Consider the following 20877-nt stretch of genomic DNA (forward strand, 5'->3'; position numbering starts at 1 on the left):
AAATTAGCACAACAGTAGCTAAAAAACCTTATAATCTCCAATATGCGGTATGTTTTGGTAAGGAATATTCTCAATTTGTACGGATTGAAGCCTCCGACAGATCGAAACTTTCTCAAACGTTTGTTTTTTGTTTCTTCAGCGGAAAAACATTGTTTTCCTTCGACCAACATCTGTAGAGCACACAGTTTTCTGCAGATCTTCCATTTCTACACTGAGAAAACTTTTCGTATAGTTTCTATGTGTTTCACACATAGATTTTTTCCACGTTGCGAGTAAATGAACTTTATGTGCCAAACAGTTGCCATTTATGTGTTTTTAAAATTTACCTTTAAAATTTGCACATACTATTCATATGCATATTATTTTCATGTGTACTTCTGGGCGGATTGTGTTTATATGTGGCACATAATAATCATACGGATTTTCATATGGAAATTTTCCATTAGTTATGTGCGGATTATTTTGAGTGTAGTATCTGTAATATAGTGCCAAAAGCTGTATATAATTAGCTATACATTTTTGCCTCGTCCATGAATCACAATTTTGCCCCGTCCGTGAATCGCACTTTTACCCAGCTAGGCGCTTGGCGGGGTTCGATTAAATTATGGAAAAGCGAAATATATTTTGTAAACTCTTTTCACCGTATTTTCAAAACAGATATGCGAGTGATGTGAAACACTGCTACAAAAAATTACATCAAAACCGCCCTAAAATAACATTTGCACATAACTTAGCAACTATGCTTCGCAAGCAACCAAAGTTTACGTTAGATTCAAGCTGTCAAAGTAGTCACCCATTAATGCCAATGTAGTCAATTTACTCGGAATCTGCACCGATAAATCATTAAATAGCACTTTTACCCCTCCTTACTCTATAACAAAGGTAAAAATGTAGTTTCAACTACATTTATGGTTGTTTTACGCACAAACAGAAATTTCATTTGTTTCAAACTAATATGTATGATTGAAATGAAAATATTTATTGTTATATCGAAAACTCAATATGACAATACTTTACTTTTAATTCAAAACTGTTTGAAACAAATTGAAATTCTTTCGCTTCGTGATAGAAATGAAACCTTTCCCCGAACAACCCCGTTAACGCTGACAAACGAACAGTGTCGCGCGTAGTACCTTATAAGTTGCAAGGACTTGCATAGTGTCGTCGTCCCGTCAGTAAAATGAGTTAGATTCTCGATCCAAGAATCGAACTTTTACCGCGTCAGTAAATCGAACTTTTGCCCCGCTAGGCGCTTGACTGGGTTTGATTAAATTATAAAAAAACCGAAATATATTTTGTAAATTCTTCTCACCGCAATTTCAAGAGAGATATCTGAGTGATGTAAAACGCTGCTACAATTTGTCAACAAGTAATATCCTCCTGTTGATATCGTATTTGCTGTACAACGAAATATTACATCAAAACTATTCTAAAATAACATTTACCCATAACTCAGCAACTATGCTTCGTAAACAACAAATGTTTATGATAGATTTAAGCTGTCAAAGTACTCACCCATCCATGCCAATGTAGTCAATTTACTCGGAATCCGCACTGATAAATCATTGAATCGCACTTTTACCCTCATCGCACTTTTACCCCTCCTTACTCTATATCTGGTACACTAATGAAATATGTATCACACATCTGTTTATTGTACAATGTTAACAAGTAATACAACGAGATTATTTTCGGATCAAAATTGCAACAAATCATCATTTTTACTATGTATCTAATACTGATAAATTAGCGAAATAAAACTTTAAAATATCGTGCTATGTTAGAGAAAAATTTCTTTTTGAGAAAACTAAATTAATTTTGCTTTACATCTTATTTTTTAGTCGATGTCATCATCAGCTTCTAAAATTAATTTGAATGAAAATGGCTGAAAGGCATAACCAAGTCCTTCGTAGAATTTACTCATGAACTCGACCCTGTTAAAAAGAAAAGAGTATAGATACTTTATTTTTAATGATGATACTAAATGATACTATAGTACTCACCAATGCAAACGCAAGGTATGTAAAAAGGCTGACAAACCTTCCATCATTACAAGAATAGCCAAAGTAAATAGAGACCATGCACCGAAAACAAAATATAACATGATAGCACCTTTGTATGAATCTTGTTTAAGACCCATTGAAAGCACCATATTCCAAAGTACCTCTGACAATTCTGGCAAAAAGAACAAATTGGGGTAAGAGAAAATATTCCAGTTAAAGTTTACGAGCGAGCTTACGAGCGTGAGCAAGCGATAATGCCCAAAGTCGAAGATACGAAGCCGTATGAGATACGGTGCTTAGAACATATTCGATAGTATGGATAGCTTGATGAATGAAAATTTCACTTATTGGTTCCACATCATGTTCGTTGGATACAGTCGACTTATCTTCCGTAGATGAATGTATTGTTGAATCCGCAGGTTGATTTATATTACCGTTATGATGAGGTTTTGCTTCATTTTTTCTGCTGAACATTATGTAAAAGGGCTTTCCCAAGAGCATCCATGGAATACAGATTAGCGCAATAAACACGAATGTGCGCTGCAATGACCCTTGGAATGAATACATAAATTCTTCACATCCATGTAGAGGATCGGACTTTTTAAATAACATCATGTTGATAAACATGATCAGTACTGATGGGGCGCAACCTGGTGTATGCGGCTGAAAATCTGTTTTAGCAGTATATTGGATCCACTTCATAAACATCATAAACACCATGTAGGCAAAAAGCAGGACCAGAAATATAATCTGCGGTAAGAATTCAAGTAGTACGCTGATTCGTTTGTTGAAAAAATTGTAATTAATAACACTCATACAAACGCCAAAAATCATATGTACTACGCCGAATATAATGGATAGCTTCATTTTGTAAGAATTAAGAAATATTATCTTATTACTGGCGAGTTGCCAAACTGGGTCCAATCCAACTGGATAAATATTTTCGATTAAATCAGTGGATCCAGGGTTTAGAGTTAAGTCCTTATTCGTCATAATTGTGGACGTATTATAATTATTAGTCCACGAGCTTCCAAAAATATTCATAGATTTAGAAAATAAGTCATTGTAAATAAAACCTGTGTACATTGAAAATAAGCCCATTAATAAAATAATATAACGGCCTCCAAAGAATATATTCCAAATTTCGTTAGTGGATTTTTTGGCACCCAGTTTTTTTTCTTTGCTCACCATCCAAAAACCGAACAAAGCCATTATAATTCCGTGGCCCAAATCTCCAAACATAATACCAAATAAAAATGGAAACGTAATAATGGTATAAAGTGCTGGATTTGCTTCACGATACGAAGCAATCCCATAAGCATCGATTAAATTTTGAAATCCCCTCGTGAATTTGTTGGTTCGATTAAATGTAGGGGGAGCCTCATTAGTTTCGATGACATTCAAAAAAGATGGTATAGTACTTCCAACCGCAGCGGATCCGTCAGATAATGCTTTCTGTACAACAGGAAGATCCAGCACAGGTACCCAACATTCACCAATAAGACACTTTTTTGTCACATCCATATTGAATAGATTCAATGTGTGATAGATCGCTTTCATTTTCTTAACCATAATTCTCCAACGTGGCAATTCTTTAGCAACCGTTGATAGTACTCGCGAACGATGGTCTTGTGTCTGATTTAGTACCATATTTAAATCCTCCAGACGTATACGGACTCCTTTTAGCATTTCTTCACGTTCATCAGCAGCACTAGGACAAGGATAAAGAGACGCATGATATCCGGCACAAACTTTTTTGATTCTGGTTTTCAGCTGTTCGCCTTGGAAAAAGGCAGCAAACACCGTTTTGTAGATTTTACCACCCTGCATTGAAAACTAAATAGTAAAGTCTATAGTATAGTATTTTCTATTCAACACTTACCGTTGATGGGTCCTCTAAAGGCTTGTCTAGTTCCACTTGACGTAAAAAAACGTTTCCACGAGAGATTCTCCACAACATACGTTCGAAGCCAGGGACTTTCTCACGCTGAATAACACCAGCAACAAAGCCGAGGCGACCTCTTGTTTGAGCATTGGCGAGGTCATCAATAATTAAATTATTTCTTGTAGATTCTAAATTTATCGCACCTTCTTGCTCAAAGAAAAAACTTTGGGTTCGCTCCAGCACATGTTTTAACTCGGTCAGTTCAAGAAAGTTGGATTTTAAGTTGACAGCATTCTGAGATAACTCCATTATTTCGCTTTCTGTCTTTTCTAGATGTGCCTCCAAATCAATGATTTCTCGAGGATTTGGAGCCCGTGGAGTCTCCTCTTTTATATCTGGAATTTTTACTTTATCCTTTTTTACTTCAACTTCCACATATCGAAGTTTTCGTTCCATTTCATCACAGCGACGAACTTCACTGACAAACTTTCGTTGGAAGGCGTTGACTTCAGAATTCAACTGGAAGGTATAATTTGTATATCAATTACTGCGCAGAAGTGCACCTGAAGGAGCTTTAATATAAATCATTCAATAACTCACTTTCACCCATTAAGCTTTGAGCCATATTGATACTCGATGAACTCGCGTGTTTATTTGCATTTAATTTCAATTCTTTGTATGTTTTTGAGCAAACTGGTTTTTTAGATACGAAATCAATACAGCCACATTAGGTCAGGAAATTGGAATATGAGTTGCGTATCACTCGGTTTCTTAATAAATAATTATTATACCTAATTATGAAATGCTGGATAATGCGTAGCATCGGTACCTCTCGTACCTATAGATTTAAAATAGACCCTATAGTAGTCCTTAGCATCTCATTCAGCAACTTCTATCCTTTGTAGTGATCGAGTAACCAACCCCGGTGACACTCATGTGAATGCTGGGAGCAGTAACGAGGAATAGCCTTGTCAGGTCTTGAGGGTCTGTTTTTATGTCAAGGGCGGCTTTTGACGGTACACTCAAGTACTTTTTTTATACGGTTTGTTTTTTCGAATATTGAGAACGGGGCTATTTAGGGACCATTCATTTATTTCTCAATACGTTTGGGAGAGGCCCGACAATCGTCACGTATTTTGTAAATGGTCCCTGAATTGCACCGTTCTTGAGTAATCGAAAAAAAACAAACCGTGTAAAAAAAGACTCGAGTGTATGACGATTTCTCAACCAAGTGAGCGGTTGTACTCAATGCAGCCTTATCACGAGAAGATAACCCAACCTACCTCACTACGAACAGTCGAGGAAATTCGGCTCGAAATATTCGGCATGGACAAATGCGACTAAATAAGGACATGGAATGTGTTGCGCTTGCGATAAGAGATAAGACAATAAGATACACGAAAATGTTATTTTATATCGTATTTTTATTTATTGCAGCTTTAGACGTTGTCCCAATCGTATATAACATAGTAATTCTCCGTAAATTTGTCATACAGATGTTTAATAAATTTTGGTATTTTCAGCACTTATGTTTAGTGCTTTTCTCTAGTTTCCTTATTCGTAATTATTTAGCTCAATTCTAGTCTATAAATCGATTCTGACACTTAATCGTTCACTTAATACTACCGCTACTCGCATAATAGTCCTATTTACTATGGAGTTTCCTATTTAAATGGGACTGTTATGCGAATTGAGACAGCATACTGTAGGCATAGTTTCTATTTGGGTGATAGTTAGAATCAATATATTTTTTAGCAAACCTTTCATGTTGAGAACGGCAACCACCGCTCGGTTTGCTCCGTGAATTGGTAGTACTATGTTACTTGGCAGTCTGATAAGTACCTGAAAATTCTAAGAGATGGCATTAGTATTCACTAATGTGAACCGTTTTTGTCGAGCTTGATCCTTCAAATGGCGCCTGTCAAAACTTCAGCCATTTATGTTTACGCATTTACAAGTTACAGCATCAGCAACAAAGCCGAGGCGACCTCTTGTTTGAGCATTGGCGAGGTCATCAATAATTAAATTATTTCTTGTAGATTCTAAATTTATCGCACCTTCTTGCTCAAAGAAAAAACTTTGGGTTCGCTCCAGCACATGTTTTAACTCGGTCAGTTCAAGAACTAACCGACTAACCTCCAAGTTTTTTTGACGTAGGACTACGTCTTTGTTTATTATACAGGGACTGGGTAGCATTTTGTGAAAACGAAAATAGAAGTGTAACGTTTGAATAAAAGATTTCAAATGTTAATAACTGCTAAACTACTGAGCGAAACTAAATAATTTATATGTCGTTGGATAGATAAAATGACCAGCAATTTTTTATCGGGGTAAGATAGCAATTTCAAGGGGGGCGTAAGAGGGGAGGCTCCTATACAAATGAAACACAAATTTTCTCAAAACTCGAGAATTAATCAAGCAAATGGAACCAAATTTGGCATGTGGGGGTTTCAGAAGGCAGTGTTTTTTTATGGTCTACTGAGACTCCTTCGCCTTCTCAGAGGGGGGGGGGCTCCCATACAATTGAAATTCAAATTTCCTCATAACCAGGGCTGTCATTCGCTCACACTATGCGCCCAATGTTCCAATATTATGCCTTGTCGCACAGAGCGATTCGGCAACACACCTCTACAGCTAATATGCACACAGCGCACGAGCGAACGCGGAGTGGGACCGAACGACAGCACTCGGTGAAAATCGCCCAGTGAGTGACAAACAGCACTTGGTGCTGCCCTTTGCCACATTCCGTGCGGAATTGCGCAAAAAAATTGTTATGTATTTACAAATTTTCTGCCCTTTTAAAAGTGAAAATACACGCTGCACTGAACAACTAATATGGTCTATGTTAAGTTAGTACGGATCAGGCACCGCAACAGTAAAAATGTTTTTTTCAATCACACCACTTCAACTGACCCAGCGCAGGGTGTACAATCCAGCCGCGCAGAGTGCGGCTCTTGGTGTGGTAAAGCACACAGCAAATTTATCACTCTGCGTTTGCGACTGCCTTTTGTTGGTGCGCGTAAAACACGAAAGAGCGTGTTTAGCAAAAGAGACACTGAAGGGAATTTGTGGGCGAACACACATCGCATGGCGAGTGTTGTGTTGTTTAAGAATGTGTGTCTTTTGGTCTGCGCTGCGGTTTATGCCACCTCTGCTCATAACTCTAGAACTAATCAAGCAAATCAAGCAAATGGAACCAAATTTGGCATGTGGGGGTTTCAAAGGGCAGGATTTTTATCTATGGTGAAATAAGATCCCTCCTATTTTTAGTAGGAAGGATCCCATGCAAATGAAATACAAATTTCCTCAGAACTCGAAAACTAATCAAGCAAAAGGAACAAAATTTGGCATATGGGGGTTTTTGGAGTTGAGAATTTTATTATGGTGTACTGAGACCCTTTCCTCTTCTAAGAGGGGGGGGGGGGACTCCCATACAAGTTAAATACAAATTTCGCATAGCTCAAGAGCTAGTTAAGCAAATGCTACCAAATTTGGCATGTGGGGGTTTTTGAGGGCGTGAATTTATTTTATGATGGTTTGAGACCCCTCCCCCCTATGGTAGGAGGATAAGGACTCTCCTACAAATAAAACAGAAATTTTTGCGCCTGTGCCATATTTTCTGATCTGTAACTAGTGGTAAGCTGTGAGAGTAAACTAGTGAAACATTCTCGGAGCGAGAGACAGTAAATCGACGCCGCTAATTTACGTGCTTTTTGCAGTTCATGTCAAAAGAGAAGGACATTCAAATGGCACGTCATATTTGCAATGAATGTTCTTTGGCTTTAAAGTTATTTGTAACCAATGGCCTTTTTAAAGGTCAGAAGCGAGTTAAAGCAAGATTATTGAAACATGTCAAGCTACGCATAATCATATTTAATACAACAATCTGTGGGCTGGTCCTTCATTACTATTTCAACCTTTATGATGCACACAAGTGATTTTTGAAAGAAATCTCTATGTCTCAATGGTTGCAAGCGTTGTGCGTTATGAACCCCCGTCCACGTATTTTCAAAGCCACCATTGCGTTCTAAAATAAATGAGATAAGCCCTATTCGATTCTGCGGACATTTTTACACAAAATTAGTAGATTTTTGCGGTTTGTATTCTCAAAACCTTTTAATAATCCAATAAGGGTGAAAAATGTTAAAAATAGGGGAAAATGTGCAAAATGGGGAACTTCCTGTTAACAAAGAGGAAAGGGGTGGGCACCACGCGATTCTCCGGAAAATTTTACATAAGGTCACCTATATTTTATAAGCCTGCAGGCCGTATCTTAAGTGCGTCCGTTTTTTCTCTCGTGTTTGCCCATAGTGCGACGGTGCAGAGTCCGGGTAATACTTATCCAGCTTGGCCTTGGTCTCGGATATCGTTTTCTTGCGTACATAGTAGTGTTTGATCAAAACTCGAAACTCAGACTTTCCCATATTAAAAAAAACTCGGAGGTTAATCGATTCTCAGTACTGTAACTTGTAAATGCGTAAACATAAATGGCTGAAGTTTTGACAGGCGTCATTTGAAGGATCAAGCTCGACAAAAACGGTTCACATTAGTAAATACTAATGCCATCTCTTAGAATTTTCAGGTACTTATCAGACTGCTAAGTAACACAGTACTACCAATTCACGGAGCAAACCGAGCGGTGGTTGCCGTTCTCAACATGAAAGGTTTGCTAAAAAAATTTATTTATTCTAACTATCACCCAAATAGAAACTATGCCTACAGCATGCTGTCGCAATTCGCATAACAGTCCCATTTATATAGGAAACTCCATAGTAAATAGGACTATTATGCGAGCAGCGGTAGTATGGTCTATGAACAATTAAGTATCAGAATCGATTTATAGACTAGAATTGAGCTAAATAATTACGATTACCCATAGTGCGTCGATTAAAATGATTCATAAGTGGTTTACCGAGTTTCGTTGTGGGCGTACGAGCACAGTTGATGCTGAACGATCTGGGCACCCAAAAGAGGTCACTACAGCAGAAAACGTCGAAAAAATCCATGATATGATGTTGAATGATCCCAAAGTGAAATTGCGAGAGGTAGCTAATGCTGTAGGCATGTCATCGGAACGCGTGGGCAATATCGTGCATTCAGTTTTGGGCATGAAGAAGCTCTACGCGCGATGGGTGCCGCGTTTGCTCACAGTAGACCGAAAACGAATTCGTGTGACGACTTCCTAGCAGAATTTGGCATTATTTTCGCGTAAGCTGACCGTGTTTTTGCGCCGATTCATAACCATGGATGAAACCTGAATCCATTACCACACTCCTGAGTTAAAGCAACAGGCAAAACAGTGGGTTTTACCGGACCAAAGTGCTCCGAAGCGTCCAAAAACGCAACAATGGGCCGGTAAGGTTATGGCCTCCGTATTTTGGGATGCACATGGCATAATATTCGTGGACTATCTTGAAAAAGGTATAACCATAACCGGAGCATACTATTCATCATTCTTGGACCGATTGAAAATCGAAATCGCCGAAAAGCGACCGCATTTGAAGAAAAGAAAACCGCTTTATCATCACGACAATGCGCCTGTTCATTCGTGCTTAGTTGCACAAGCAAAATTGCATGAAATCGGTTTCGAATTGGTTCCTCTGCCACCATATTCACCAGACCTGGCCCCCAGCGACTATTACTTGTTTCCTAACCTGAAGAGATGGCTCGCGATGGTAGATGGTAAGCGTTTTTACTCAAATGAGTAGCTCCTAGCTGAAACTGAGGCGTATTTTGGAGACCTTCCGATCGAGTACTTTTCGGACGGTATCAAAAAGTTAGAAAATCATTAGACTCGTTGTATCGACCTAAAAGGAGAGTATGTTGAAAAATAAAACCGACTTTGGCCAAAAAAACGTCTCCGTGTTTCATTTTTCAGGTACTTATCAGACTGTATGACAAATGTCAATTCTTTCAATCGTTTCTAATCCTAAAGCGTGTCCAAACGAATATTATATTTCTAACGTGATTTCCTGCTATATCTATACCTATAAAAATGGATTTCTGTCTGTCTGTCGGGATATTCCTTATAGAATCGAAAACTACTGAACCAATCGGCGTCAAAATTTGCACGTAGAGGTTTTTGAGGGCCAGGGAAGGTTCTTTTGATGGTTAGAGACCCCTCCCACCACTAAGATGCGGGGCTCCCATACAAATGAAACACAAATTTCTGCATAACTCGGGAACTAATCAAGCAAATGGAACAAAATTTGGCATGTGGCTGTTTTTGGAGACAAGAATTTTTTCTATGGTTAATTGAAACCCCTCATCTTTTTAGAAGGGGAATTATGACTCACCTTCCCTTTAAGGGGGGGGGGCTTCCAAGCAAATGAAATACAAATTTTCTCACAATTCGAGAACTAATCAAGCAAATAGAACCAAATTTGGCATATGAAGGTTTTTGGAGGCAAGAATTTTTTCTATGGTGAATTAAGACCCCTCCCCACTTTAGGAGGGGGGGGGCTCCTATATAAATGAAATACAAGTTTCCTCATATCTCGAGAACTAATCAATCAAATGGAACCATATTTGGCATGTGGGTGTTTTGGAGGCAAAAATTTTTTCTATGATGAATTAGGACCCCTTACCTTTTTAGGAGCGGGGGATCCCATACAAATGAAATACACATTTCCTCATGGTAAATTGAGACACCTTCCCTCTTTGGGAGGAGAATTATGACTCATCTCCCCTTTAAGAGGAGGGCTTCCATACAAATGAAATACAAATTTCTTCATAACTCGAGACTAATCAAACAAATGGAACCAAATTTAGCATATGAAGGTTTTTGGAGGCAAATTTTTTTTCTATGGTGAATTAGGGCCTCTTCCCACTTTAGGAGGGCAAATGAAATACAAATTTCCTCATAACTCGAGAGCTGAGCAATCAAATGGAACCAGATTTGGCATGTGGGTGTTTTTGGAGGCAAGAATTTTTTCTATGGTGAATTAGGACCCCTCCCCACTTTAGGGGCTTCCATACAAATGAAATACAAATTTACGCATAACTCGAGAACTAATCAAGTAAATGAAACAAGATTTGGCATGTGGCTGTTTTGGGAGACCAGAATTTTTGACGTAGGACTACGTCTTTGTTTACTATACTGGGATTGGGTAGCATTTTGTGAAAACGAAAATAGAAGTGTAACGTTTGAATGAAAGATTTCAAATGCTAATAACTACTAAACTACTGAACGAAACTGAACAATTCATATGTCGTTGGATAGATAAAATGACCAGCAATTTTATGAAGGGGGATAGAGAGCAATTTTATGAAGAACGTATTAAGTGGGGGGGGGCTCCCATACAAATAACACACAATTTTCCACAAAATCAAGCAAATGGAACCAAATTTAACATGTGGGTGTTTCAGAAGGCAAGACCATATTATTAGAAGGGGAATTATGACTCATCTCCCCTTTAAGACGGGAAGCTTCATACAAATGAAATACAATTTTCCTCATAACTCGAGAAGTAATCAAGCAAATGGAGCAAATGGAATGAGCAATCAAATGGAACCAGATTTGGCATGTGGGTGTTTTTGGAGGTAAGATATTTTTCTATGGTGAATTAGGACCCCTCCGCACTTTAGGAGGAGGGCTTCTATACAAATGAAATACAAATTTTCGCATAACTCGAGAACTAATCAATCAAATGGAACCATATTTGGCAGGTGGTTGTTTTTGGAGGCAAGAATTTTTTCTATCATAAATTAGGACCCCTTACCATTTTAAGAGGGGGGCTCCCATACAAATGAAACACAAATTTCCTCATAACTCCAGAACTAACCAAGCAAATGGAACCAATATGTGGGTGTTTTTGCAGGCAAATTTTTTTTCTGTAGTAAATTGAGACCCCTCCCCTCTTTAGGAGGGGAATTGTGACCCCTCTTCCCTTCAATAGTGAGGGGCTCCTATACAAATGAAATGCAAATATTTTCATAACTAGAGAACTAGAGATTTTTTTATAATAGTTTGAGACCCCTCACCCCCTACCACAGGGCTAGACCACAGGGATAACGACTCTCATACAAATAAAACAGAAATTTTTGCATAACTCAAAAACTAATCGAACTCGAGAAATAGAGATGTAGAGATCACTTGGATGTAGGTTTCTTTGTTTTCCTAGATCTACTGACCTCTATTACTCTATTACTTTCTTTCTTTACCCGCGTAAGGTTTATCGCGAAATGATATTCCGCGAAACTCTATATTCCGCGTTATGGTCAATTGAGAATTGGTGTTGCACAAAATGGTATTCGGCGAAATGGTTTGTAATGATGGCGAATATTTAAATGCTATCCGCTTTATGTTATCAAGCTAAGCAATGGGGGGAGTTGTTTTTTATTTTACTGTGAGAAAAATGTGTATGTTAAAACATCCATGAACTCCTCAGAAACTAGCAACACTCGAGATTGTGATAAAAGTCATCCCAGATTCAGGATTTATGTACAACACAGTTTAATTTGTGGCAATACGAAGTTTGTCGGGTCAGCTAGTAAAACTATAAAAATATTTTACGTTCTTTTCTCCTGGTGCATCTGGTGCATTAAATCCCATTAGGCTATGCTATGGGCCCAGGACGTTTCGGTGATAACAGTCAACAGTCAATGGAAGATTTAAAAAGTGATCGTTTTCTAGTTGCTTTGTTCGACGGAACAAATTACGTCGCATGGAAATGCCATATACAGGTGCTTCTGGAGGAGCACGAATTGTGGGATTGTATTCAGGCGGAAAATGGTGATTTGATCGAAAGCAGAAGGAGGCGGAGCAGGAAGGCGATACTGCGGCACAGCGAGAGGAGAAAAAGCAGAAGCACGAACGGCGATGATTTCGAGGATTCATGACTCTCAGCTTGAATACGTCCATGATAAGGCTACTCCGAAGCAAGTGCGGGATGCACTGAAGCGAGTGTTTGAAAGATAGAGTATTGCCAGTAGAATGTACCTCAAGCGTCAAAGGCTGAGTATGCGATTCGAAAGTGGGCAATTACATGGACATTACCCTAGTTTTGATAGGCTGCCGCGTAAATATCGTGGAACCGGTGCGAACATGGAAGAGTTGGATGCAGTATGTTTCTTGCTGTTTACTCTTGGCCAGTCGTACAACATGGTTGTCACGGCTATCGAAACAATGCCGGAGAAAAGCTTTAGATGGAATTCGTGGAGTGCCGATTGCTTGACGAAGAAATGAAGCAAAATAGTGTGGACTCCGAAAAGTTTTCTGCTAACCGTGATACCGCCGCGTTTTCGGGTATGCAGAAATCGAAGAAAATTTGGTATTTTCGGTGAAGAAGTTAGGGCATAAGCTGGCTAACTGTCCGGAAAAGAAGAAACCGGTAGATCGGAAAGAGCATCACAATTCGAAGGCGAATTGTGTCGAATCGGTTGAACATGCTGATATTTGTTTTGTTAGTGTCAGTGGCTGTGCGTCAAAGCTGGCACAGAGAACAAAATGGCTCATTGATTCTGGTGCGTCTGATCATTTGGTTCGGGACAAGGATTTGTTTACGAATCTTCATCGATTGGAAAAGTCGATTGAAATTGTGGACGGTGAATCGCTCGTCGTAGAGCACTGCGGAACAATGAAAGTGTTATCGTTTGCCGATGCCGTTAGACACCATGAGGCTTTTCGTGTCCATCGGATATAGTCGATCCGGCACATCGTCTCCCTTCTAGAGAAAGTGCAGCAGAAGCTGAGAAGAGACACCGGCAGCAAGGTGCACTCATCCATCCGCGCTTTGTAGAGGTTGGAGCCGAACGGTGAAGAAGTACCTCGGCAAAATGTATATTTTTATGTGGATGCGGCAGTCGAGGTCGACCATATCTGAACAGCAGGCAATCAGAGCTATATATGCTGGTGAAAAACATCTTTCCGTACAAGGATGACGAGACCAACTTGATTGTTGAACGGCAACGACTGGCAAAGCACTGGAACATTTGTGTTTCAGCTCCATACTGCATGCTTTATCAGTGTCTGTTTCTTATGTTATTATTACTGGAAAATAAATTTAAGTTCAATTAGAATTTGTTTGAATTCGACTTGTCCAGAAAAGATTAGTGGAACTCTTGGTAAATCATGATACTCTCTCTGTCATTCACCAGACAATAATACTATATTTTTGGCGATTTAATCACACACAAACTTGTTAATGCTCGCTTTTAGGCATATGTGACATTATATCTGATCAATGCAATATAAAAACGGCGAGATAAAGTTCGATAATTTTTCTAATTTTCATGTAACTTTAACGATTTAGCGATTTCAAGGGTTTATTTGTAGCGAATCTAACGCTTTCGCTAACGTACTCCAATTTTAGCGAAAACGCTAACTCGCTAATCAGAATTTAGTGTCGCTAATTAGCGAATTAGCAAATTAGCGAAATTGTGCCCAACACTAGTTGTGAGTAGTAACATTGTTTACATTCAATCCTAAACCGATTTCGGAGTTATATCCATGAATTGATTGAATCTATTTTATTTAAACGAAACCAAGTCACTCTAAACCAAACAGTATATAAACTTTTATGATCTGTTTCTACGTTGAATAGTGCTTTTCCTCCAGTAATCGGTAGATGGTACGCGCGAGTTTTCAAAAAGTTGAAAATTTTGCGCAACTTTTCTGTGGCTTACAAAAGAACACTGATAATAAAGCATTTACAACCTGCAGACATTTTGGGAGTCGCAGAAAATGTCGCCCGTAACCAGAAAACTTATTTCCGTCATTTGTTGGTCGTCCGTAATGGCGGAAAATTCCTTTTCCCTCGTTGCCTGTGTTATTATGGTATTCACTGGGCAAGAAAACATAATAAACTTTTCAATTGTTCTGTAGCCCTTAAAAGGACCTATTGTTTGATTATCATAACTCCAGCTTGCAATAACCTTGCACTAACGCACTTAACGTAATTCTCTGTTCGTTAAATTGGAATACCGATAACCGCAAACCAGGCACGGCTTGTTGCAACGGACCAACCGGAAAGCCTCAGCAGCTATGCGATCGACGAAGCCGTTCGTGTATGGTCCTGAGTCACGAAGAAATACCACTCCAAGTGACCAGCTGCAAGTGACGTGGGATGATTCTGGTCGTTTTGTTGTCGCGAGCAGCATATTTCCTGCCAATTCCAGAACTTCAGCAGCCAGATATTCCTTCACGGCAGCGAAACAAGTGCTCCAACACACGCTCAGCATACTTTCCTTTCCTCAGCAGCCGATGAATGCGACCGACCGGCAACTGCAGACGTGCATGACATCTGGTGGTGGTACATCTCAATATGGAATTTTCAAGCCGATTAGCAATCAACGAGAAAAGTTAGGATTCCATTTAATTCTCTAGTAACTTTGTTATAGTAGGAACTTTCCACCAACTTTCTCGGTGCATCATGAATATACAATTCAAGACTTATTCGATAATAACTGGAAATGATTCCAATCAATCACAAAGCGACAATTTCTAGTACGGCCGAGTTAGAGTTATTTTCAATTTTTCAATGACGCGCATTAAAAATCAATAGTTTTCTATATTCTCAATATTTTCCAAATCGATTTTCCGATCAATTGGTGTAAATATCATGGAAATCAATTGAAAATTGACTGAATTATAAGTCGAAGCGTGAAAATGCGTTTCTACTTTGATATCGTCATTTCCAACAACCAATCACGAGGCGATAATTCTGGTAAAACATAGGTTCATTATTTTCAATTTTTCAATAGTTCAACATCAAGAATCCATACTTTTCTTCATTTGGGTCAATTTTTAGAAGATGTTCCGATCGATTGGTGTAAGAATATTGAAAATCGATCGGAAAACCGCTGAGCTATTAGCGCTCAAAACCTATCATTTTTCATGACGCTCACATTTTTCGATTTTTTGGAACGACATCTTATCTCAAAACTTACCGTAAGCCGTAGTCCTACGTTGAAATTCGCTGTTAGCATTTCGTACAACAACCGAAAGGTGGTCGCTTATGTTTGCTGACAAAGCATGTTTTGATATACTACACTCTAAAAAATCGACACGTCTCATCCACGTGAAAAATCATGTAAACTTCTGTACAGCAACTTACATGAAACTCAGGTGCTTGTTAACGGGAAAGTTGATAAAAATTACCGGGATCGCACGTAAACCGGTTAGTATGAGTGCAAGTTACCAACAATTAACGTGAACGTTACGTGAAAAGTGTGGTGGATGAGAATTACGTATGATTTCACGTAAACTTGACGTGCCGATTTTTTTAAGTGTAGCTAATGTGGTGGCTATTTGCTTATTTCCCACATGCCAATGTTGTTCAATGGCAGCCATTCGTTTTTCGATTTGTTCCACTGCGTCCTGCATATGCGTGATATTGGCTTTCAGTCGGCTTACTGATTATTTGTTTCAGCGAGTATTTTTCGATAAAATCTAGTGTGTGTACAGAATCCCATAATGGCAGGACAAAATTCCGTAAAACGTCCTCCCACTCACGTTTAGCACCAATACAAGCCGCATGAAACCTGCGTCCGCATGTTCCATGACACTTCCAAAGCTGACGTAGACTTGTTATTCCACAATCAGGAGCGTTGTACGGCTGGAGTTCACTACGCGGCGGACAAGATAAATTATTTACGCACGGTTACGCAACGGTCAAAAATTGTTTATAAATACTAGTTCTCGTGGTCGTGCGACGGTCGAAATTGTTTATAAATATTCGCGAATCGGTAAAAAAAAATTATTGCACTTATGTTACACCGCAGTAAAAATGCGCGTCCGAACTCTTCGACGGTCAGCGGACGAAAAAAAGATAAGTTGTTATAATTAAAAGTACCGTAAGTGTGCTACTTGGGTAAGCACATAATAATGAATAAGTATCATGTTTCTTTAGGTGAGTTAACCTCGGTGTATATTGTCTCTAAAGTGTGTGCATTATTCAGTTTGTCAATATTGTCGATGATTCACTAATTCTGTTTTGGGAAAATCGCGACCCAAGTAGTACAATATAGGTTCATTTAGTTAAAGCAACCGGATTACGACTGAAATTAGTCATATTTCGGTTACCGCAACAACTTTGTAACAACCGTGCTAGTACGGTAAGAGAATACTATTTGCAAAAGTTTTGGTGTTCTTTACCAGACCAGATAAACCATTTTATCGTCTACTCGGCATAAATAGAAATAAAGAAACAGGATTTTACCAACTGCGACATCTAACGGGGCAGTTCCGAATTCAACCGATCATTGTCAAATTTGTCTTGTCTAGACACACAACTTTGTCAAAAACAGCAACCTTCTATCTTATCATGGTCATGGGATATCATCATCATAATCTAATTTGACCACGTACGCCACCTAGTGAGACAGTTTAGAAGTTTGTTATACATTGTTAAATGCGTTTTGATCGAATAAAAAACTTTGTAGAACACAGTAACATTCTATCTCGTCTCGACTCTGAGATTTTCAAAAATCAGAGAGGTTGTTTATAAGACACGACCGCATATATAGGTGACGCAGGACTACGTAAGTCTCTTTGTAGTGATAGTAGAATGTATCCATGCTTGTAATCATTCGATTCTTCCTGTATACATGCTATATGTAACATATATACATGCTACATGCGTTGTATGTAATATTTATCAAAGTAGTAACATTGCATACGTTCAATCCTCAAAAGATTTCAGAGTTATTTCTATGTGCATTTGGAAACAATTTAACAAAATCAAGAACACAAACCATTGCTTTCCTTCTACCTTACAGAACTTAAAGATTGTTTTGACGTGGGACTACGTCTTTGTTTACTATCTGGGACTGGGTAGCACTTGTGAAAACGAAAATAGAAGTGTAACGTTGGAATGAAAGATTTCAAATGCTAATAACTACTAAACTACTGAACGACACTGAACAATTTATATGTCGTTGGAAAGATAAAATGGCCAGCAATTTTATGGAGGGGGCGAGAAAGCAATTTTGTGGACGGCGTAAGAGGGGGGGCTCCGATACAAATGAAACACAAATTTTATCAAAACTCGAGAACTAATCAAGCAAATGGAACCAAACTAGGCATGCAGGGGTTTTAGAAAGTAGGATTTTTTTCGATGGTGTACTGAGACCCCTTCCCCTTCTAAGAAGGGGGGGCTCCCATACAAATGAAATGCAAATTTCTTCATAAATCACTACAACTAAGCAGGCAAATGGAACCACTAAGCAGGCAAATGGAACCAAATTTGGCAAGTGGTGGTTTCAGAAGGCAAGAATTTTTCCTATGGTGAATTGAGACCCCTCCCCTCTTTAGGAGGGGGGGCTCTCATACAAATAATGTACAAATTACTTCATAATTCGAGAACTAATCAATCAAAAGGAACCAAATTTGGAATACGTGGGTTTTTTCAGGCAAGAATTTTTTCTATGGTGTACTGACTATACTGTTCCTGACGTTCCCTGTACTACGGCGTAATGGAATAAGAGAGTGCGATGATGTTGTAACAAGCCTTTTATAGCATTAATTATATCGTGGTCGTCGATCAGTTTCAATTCAGCGTAGTCGAAATGACTAGGTGGCGAATTTGATCTGCATTCAGCGAACCGGTTGAAGAATAACATTCTATCGCGGATACGCGACCAGAGGATAAGGACTCTCAAACAAATAAAACAGAAAATGTGCCATATTTTTTGCTATCTAACAAGCGATAGGCTGTGAAAGTAAACTAGTAAAACCTTCTCGGAGCAAAAGACAGTGAATCGAAGCCGTTAACTTTCATGTCACTTGCCATTCATGTCAAAAGAGAAGGACATTCGAATGGCACGTCATGTTTGCGACGAACGTGCTTTGGCTTTAATGTTATTTGTAACCAATGGCCCTTTTAAAGGCCATAAGCGAGTAAAAGTAAGATTATTGAAACATTTCAAGCTACGCATAATCATATTTAATACAATAATCTGTGGGCTGGTCTTTCATTACTTTTTCAACTTTTATGATACACTTAAGTGATTTTTAAAAGAAATCTTTGTACTTAAGAAAGCGTTGTACTTATGAACCCCCGTCAACGTATTTTCAAAGCCACCATTGCATTCAATGAAGAATTGAATCTGAATATTTTGCTCTTCTCTTCTAAACAATGGCACTCATGGATTCTTATAAACATATAGTCCTACGTCACCCATTCGTACAACCCGTAGGGCTGTATACCTTGAAGTTTTTATTACCCATGGTTCTCCACGTTGAAGGGATTTTACCAATTCAATCCTATTTTATGAACAGCACATCTTTTCACTACACTTCTAGTGAAACGGCAAGCATGCGTATTCATACAGAGTTATATTATAACCGAACACTACAGCTATAGCACATTTTTCCAACACAGATATCGAATACGCCTAGGTTTAATCGTCTCGCAGTAAAGAATTTGCGATCTGTTGGGACGATGAACTTGTGTCATTTTTTCTGGCACACTTTCCTAGCACAGACATCAAATTGGACTATGTTTAATCGCGTTCGTAAGAAATCTGCTGGCACGAGGGGGCTTTGTCACTCTTTCTGGCGTAATTCCCAAGCACGGACATCAAAATGGTCTAGGTTTATTCACGGTGTTAAGAAATCTTGTTGAAATGAGGAAACTTTGTCACTTGTTTTGGTTTACTTCCCAAGCATAGATATAAAATTGGTATAGGTTTAGATCATCGTAAAGAATGTTCCAACCAATCACGAAGCGAGAATTCCGGTAAAACATAGGTTCATTATTTTAAATTTTTCAATAGTTCAAAATCAAGAATCCATGCTTTTCTTCATTTGGGCCAATTCTTAGAAGATTTTCCAATCGATTGGTGGAAGAATATTGAAAATCGTTCTGCAAACCACTGAGCTATTAGCGTTCAAAACCTGACCACTTTTCGAGAAAGATTTTTTGGAATGACACCCTATACCAGCTACTTTCCTGAAAGACGCAGTCTTACGTCAAAAAAAAATCAATATGCTCGTTATAAGCGCCATCTATCGTATCAGTTCCGAATTTTGTTGTCCGTAGTCGGATGTATCTCGTCTAGATAAACAACTTTGCCAAAGACAGCAACCTTCTATCTCTTCACAGACCCGAGACGTTAAAGCTTTTAGTACCGAGATTCTGGAATCATTTAATTAGTTCGCCATTTACGCCATCTAGCGAATCAGTTCTCAAACATTATTGTTCGTTTTACCTTTGTTATACAATATATTACCTTTGTTATACAATATAACAAAGGTTTAGGAATTGGTCGAAAAACACGAAGTTGATCCGAGGCCGAGGAGCCGAGGCAAGATAAATAACCTAATTTCAATTATTTTAATATCAAACGAGAGGTTTTCACACTACGAATATATATGCAAAATTTCGTAAGAATTGGTTTTACCGGTCAAAAGATATTAACCCTCGAACACTCGCGCCAACTTTTATAACACTCGCGCGCACAATAGCCCAAAACCATAGAAAATGTGCGCACTAGAGTTTTGACTAGGAAAACTTGGTTTTACGTTTTTCAAACCTTTGGAAGTTTCTTAAAATTGAAAGATCTCGTCTTTTGTTGGTAGAATCTGAATTTTGATTAATCCCCCTAAAAGTGAAAAAAAAAAATATTTTCCTTCAGTTTCAATATAACACATTGATGTGTTCTGCAAAGTTTTAGAGCATATTATTACGAGAAATTTTGCTGAAGACAGTAACCTTCTATCTCTTCAACGAAGAGATCTTATTTATTGTATATGAATTTGTAAAATCAGTTTTTCTATTTTAGCTCTTTTTGTAATTGTTGTATGACTCTTTCAAGTATTACAAAGTTGTATAAATAATAAAAATACACAACTTTGCTGAACATAGTATACCTCTATGTTTGCTTGTTTACGAACTGTAGAACTTTGATTATAAAAAATACCCTGATTTTGACACCGAATTACTCGACTACCAACAGACGGATACATTTTAAACATTTTACATTTGCTGGTAGTTTTGCTGCATACAGACACCATTTTTCCATATGAAGAAACGAGAGAAAATTCCA

The 20877-nt window shown here is 38.4% G+C and overlaps 1 protein-coding gene across 5 annotated transcripts in view; it reads right to left on the reverse strand.

Annotated features, from left to right (window-relative positions):
* Positions 1 to 1675: 1675 nt before the first annotated feature.
* Positions 1676 to 20877, reverse strand: part of LOC128732924 (V-type proton ATPase 116 kDa subunit a 1) — a 69805-nt gene continuing 50603 nt past the window's right edge. For 3 of the 5 annotated variants that reach the window (XM_053826387.1, XM_053826388.1, XM_053826389.1), the window contains exons 3-6: positions 3886 to 4407; positions 2240 to 3827; positions 2004 to 2175; positions 1677 to 1934 (exon numbers count right to left, since the gene is read on the reverse strand). In XM_053826387.1, the coding sequence (XP_053682362.1) occupies positions 1838 to 1934; positions 2004 to 2175; positions 2240 to 3827; positions 3886 to 4407 (2379 nt within the window). In that variant the 3' untranslated portion in view covers positions 1677 to 1837. Of the gene's footprint in view, positions 1935 to 2003; positions 2176 to 2239; positions 3828 to 3885; positions 4408 to 20877 lie in introns of all 5 variants that reach the window. The other 2 variants (XM_053826386.1, XM_053826385.1) reach the window with 1 other exon arrangement.

The sequence above is a fragment of the Sabethes cyaneus genome, chromosome 1 (assembly GCF_943734655.1).
Source record: "Sabethes cyaneus chromosome 1, idSabCyanKW18_F2, whole genome shotgun sequence".
Classification (NCBI taxonomy): domain Eukaryota; kingdom Metazoa; phylum Arthropoda; class Insecta; order Diptera; family Culicidae; genus Sabethes; species Sabethes cyaneus.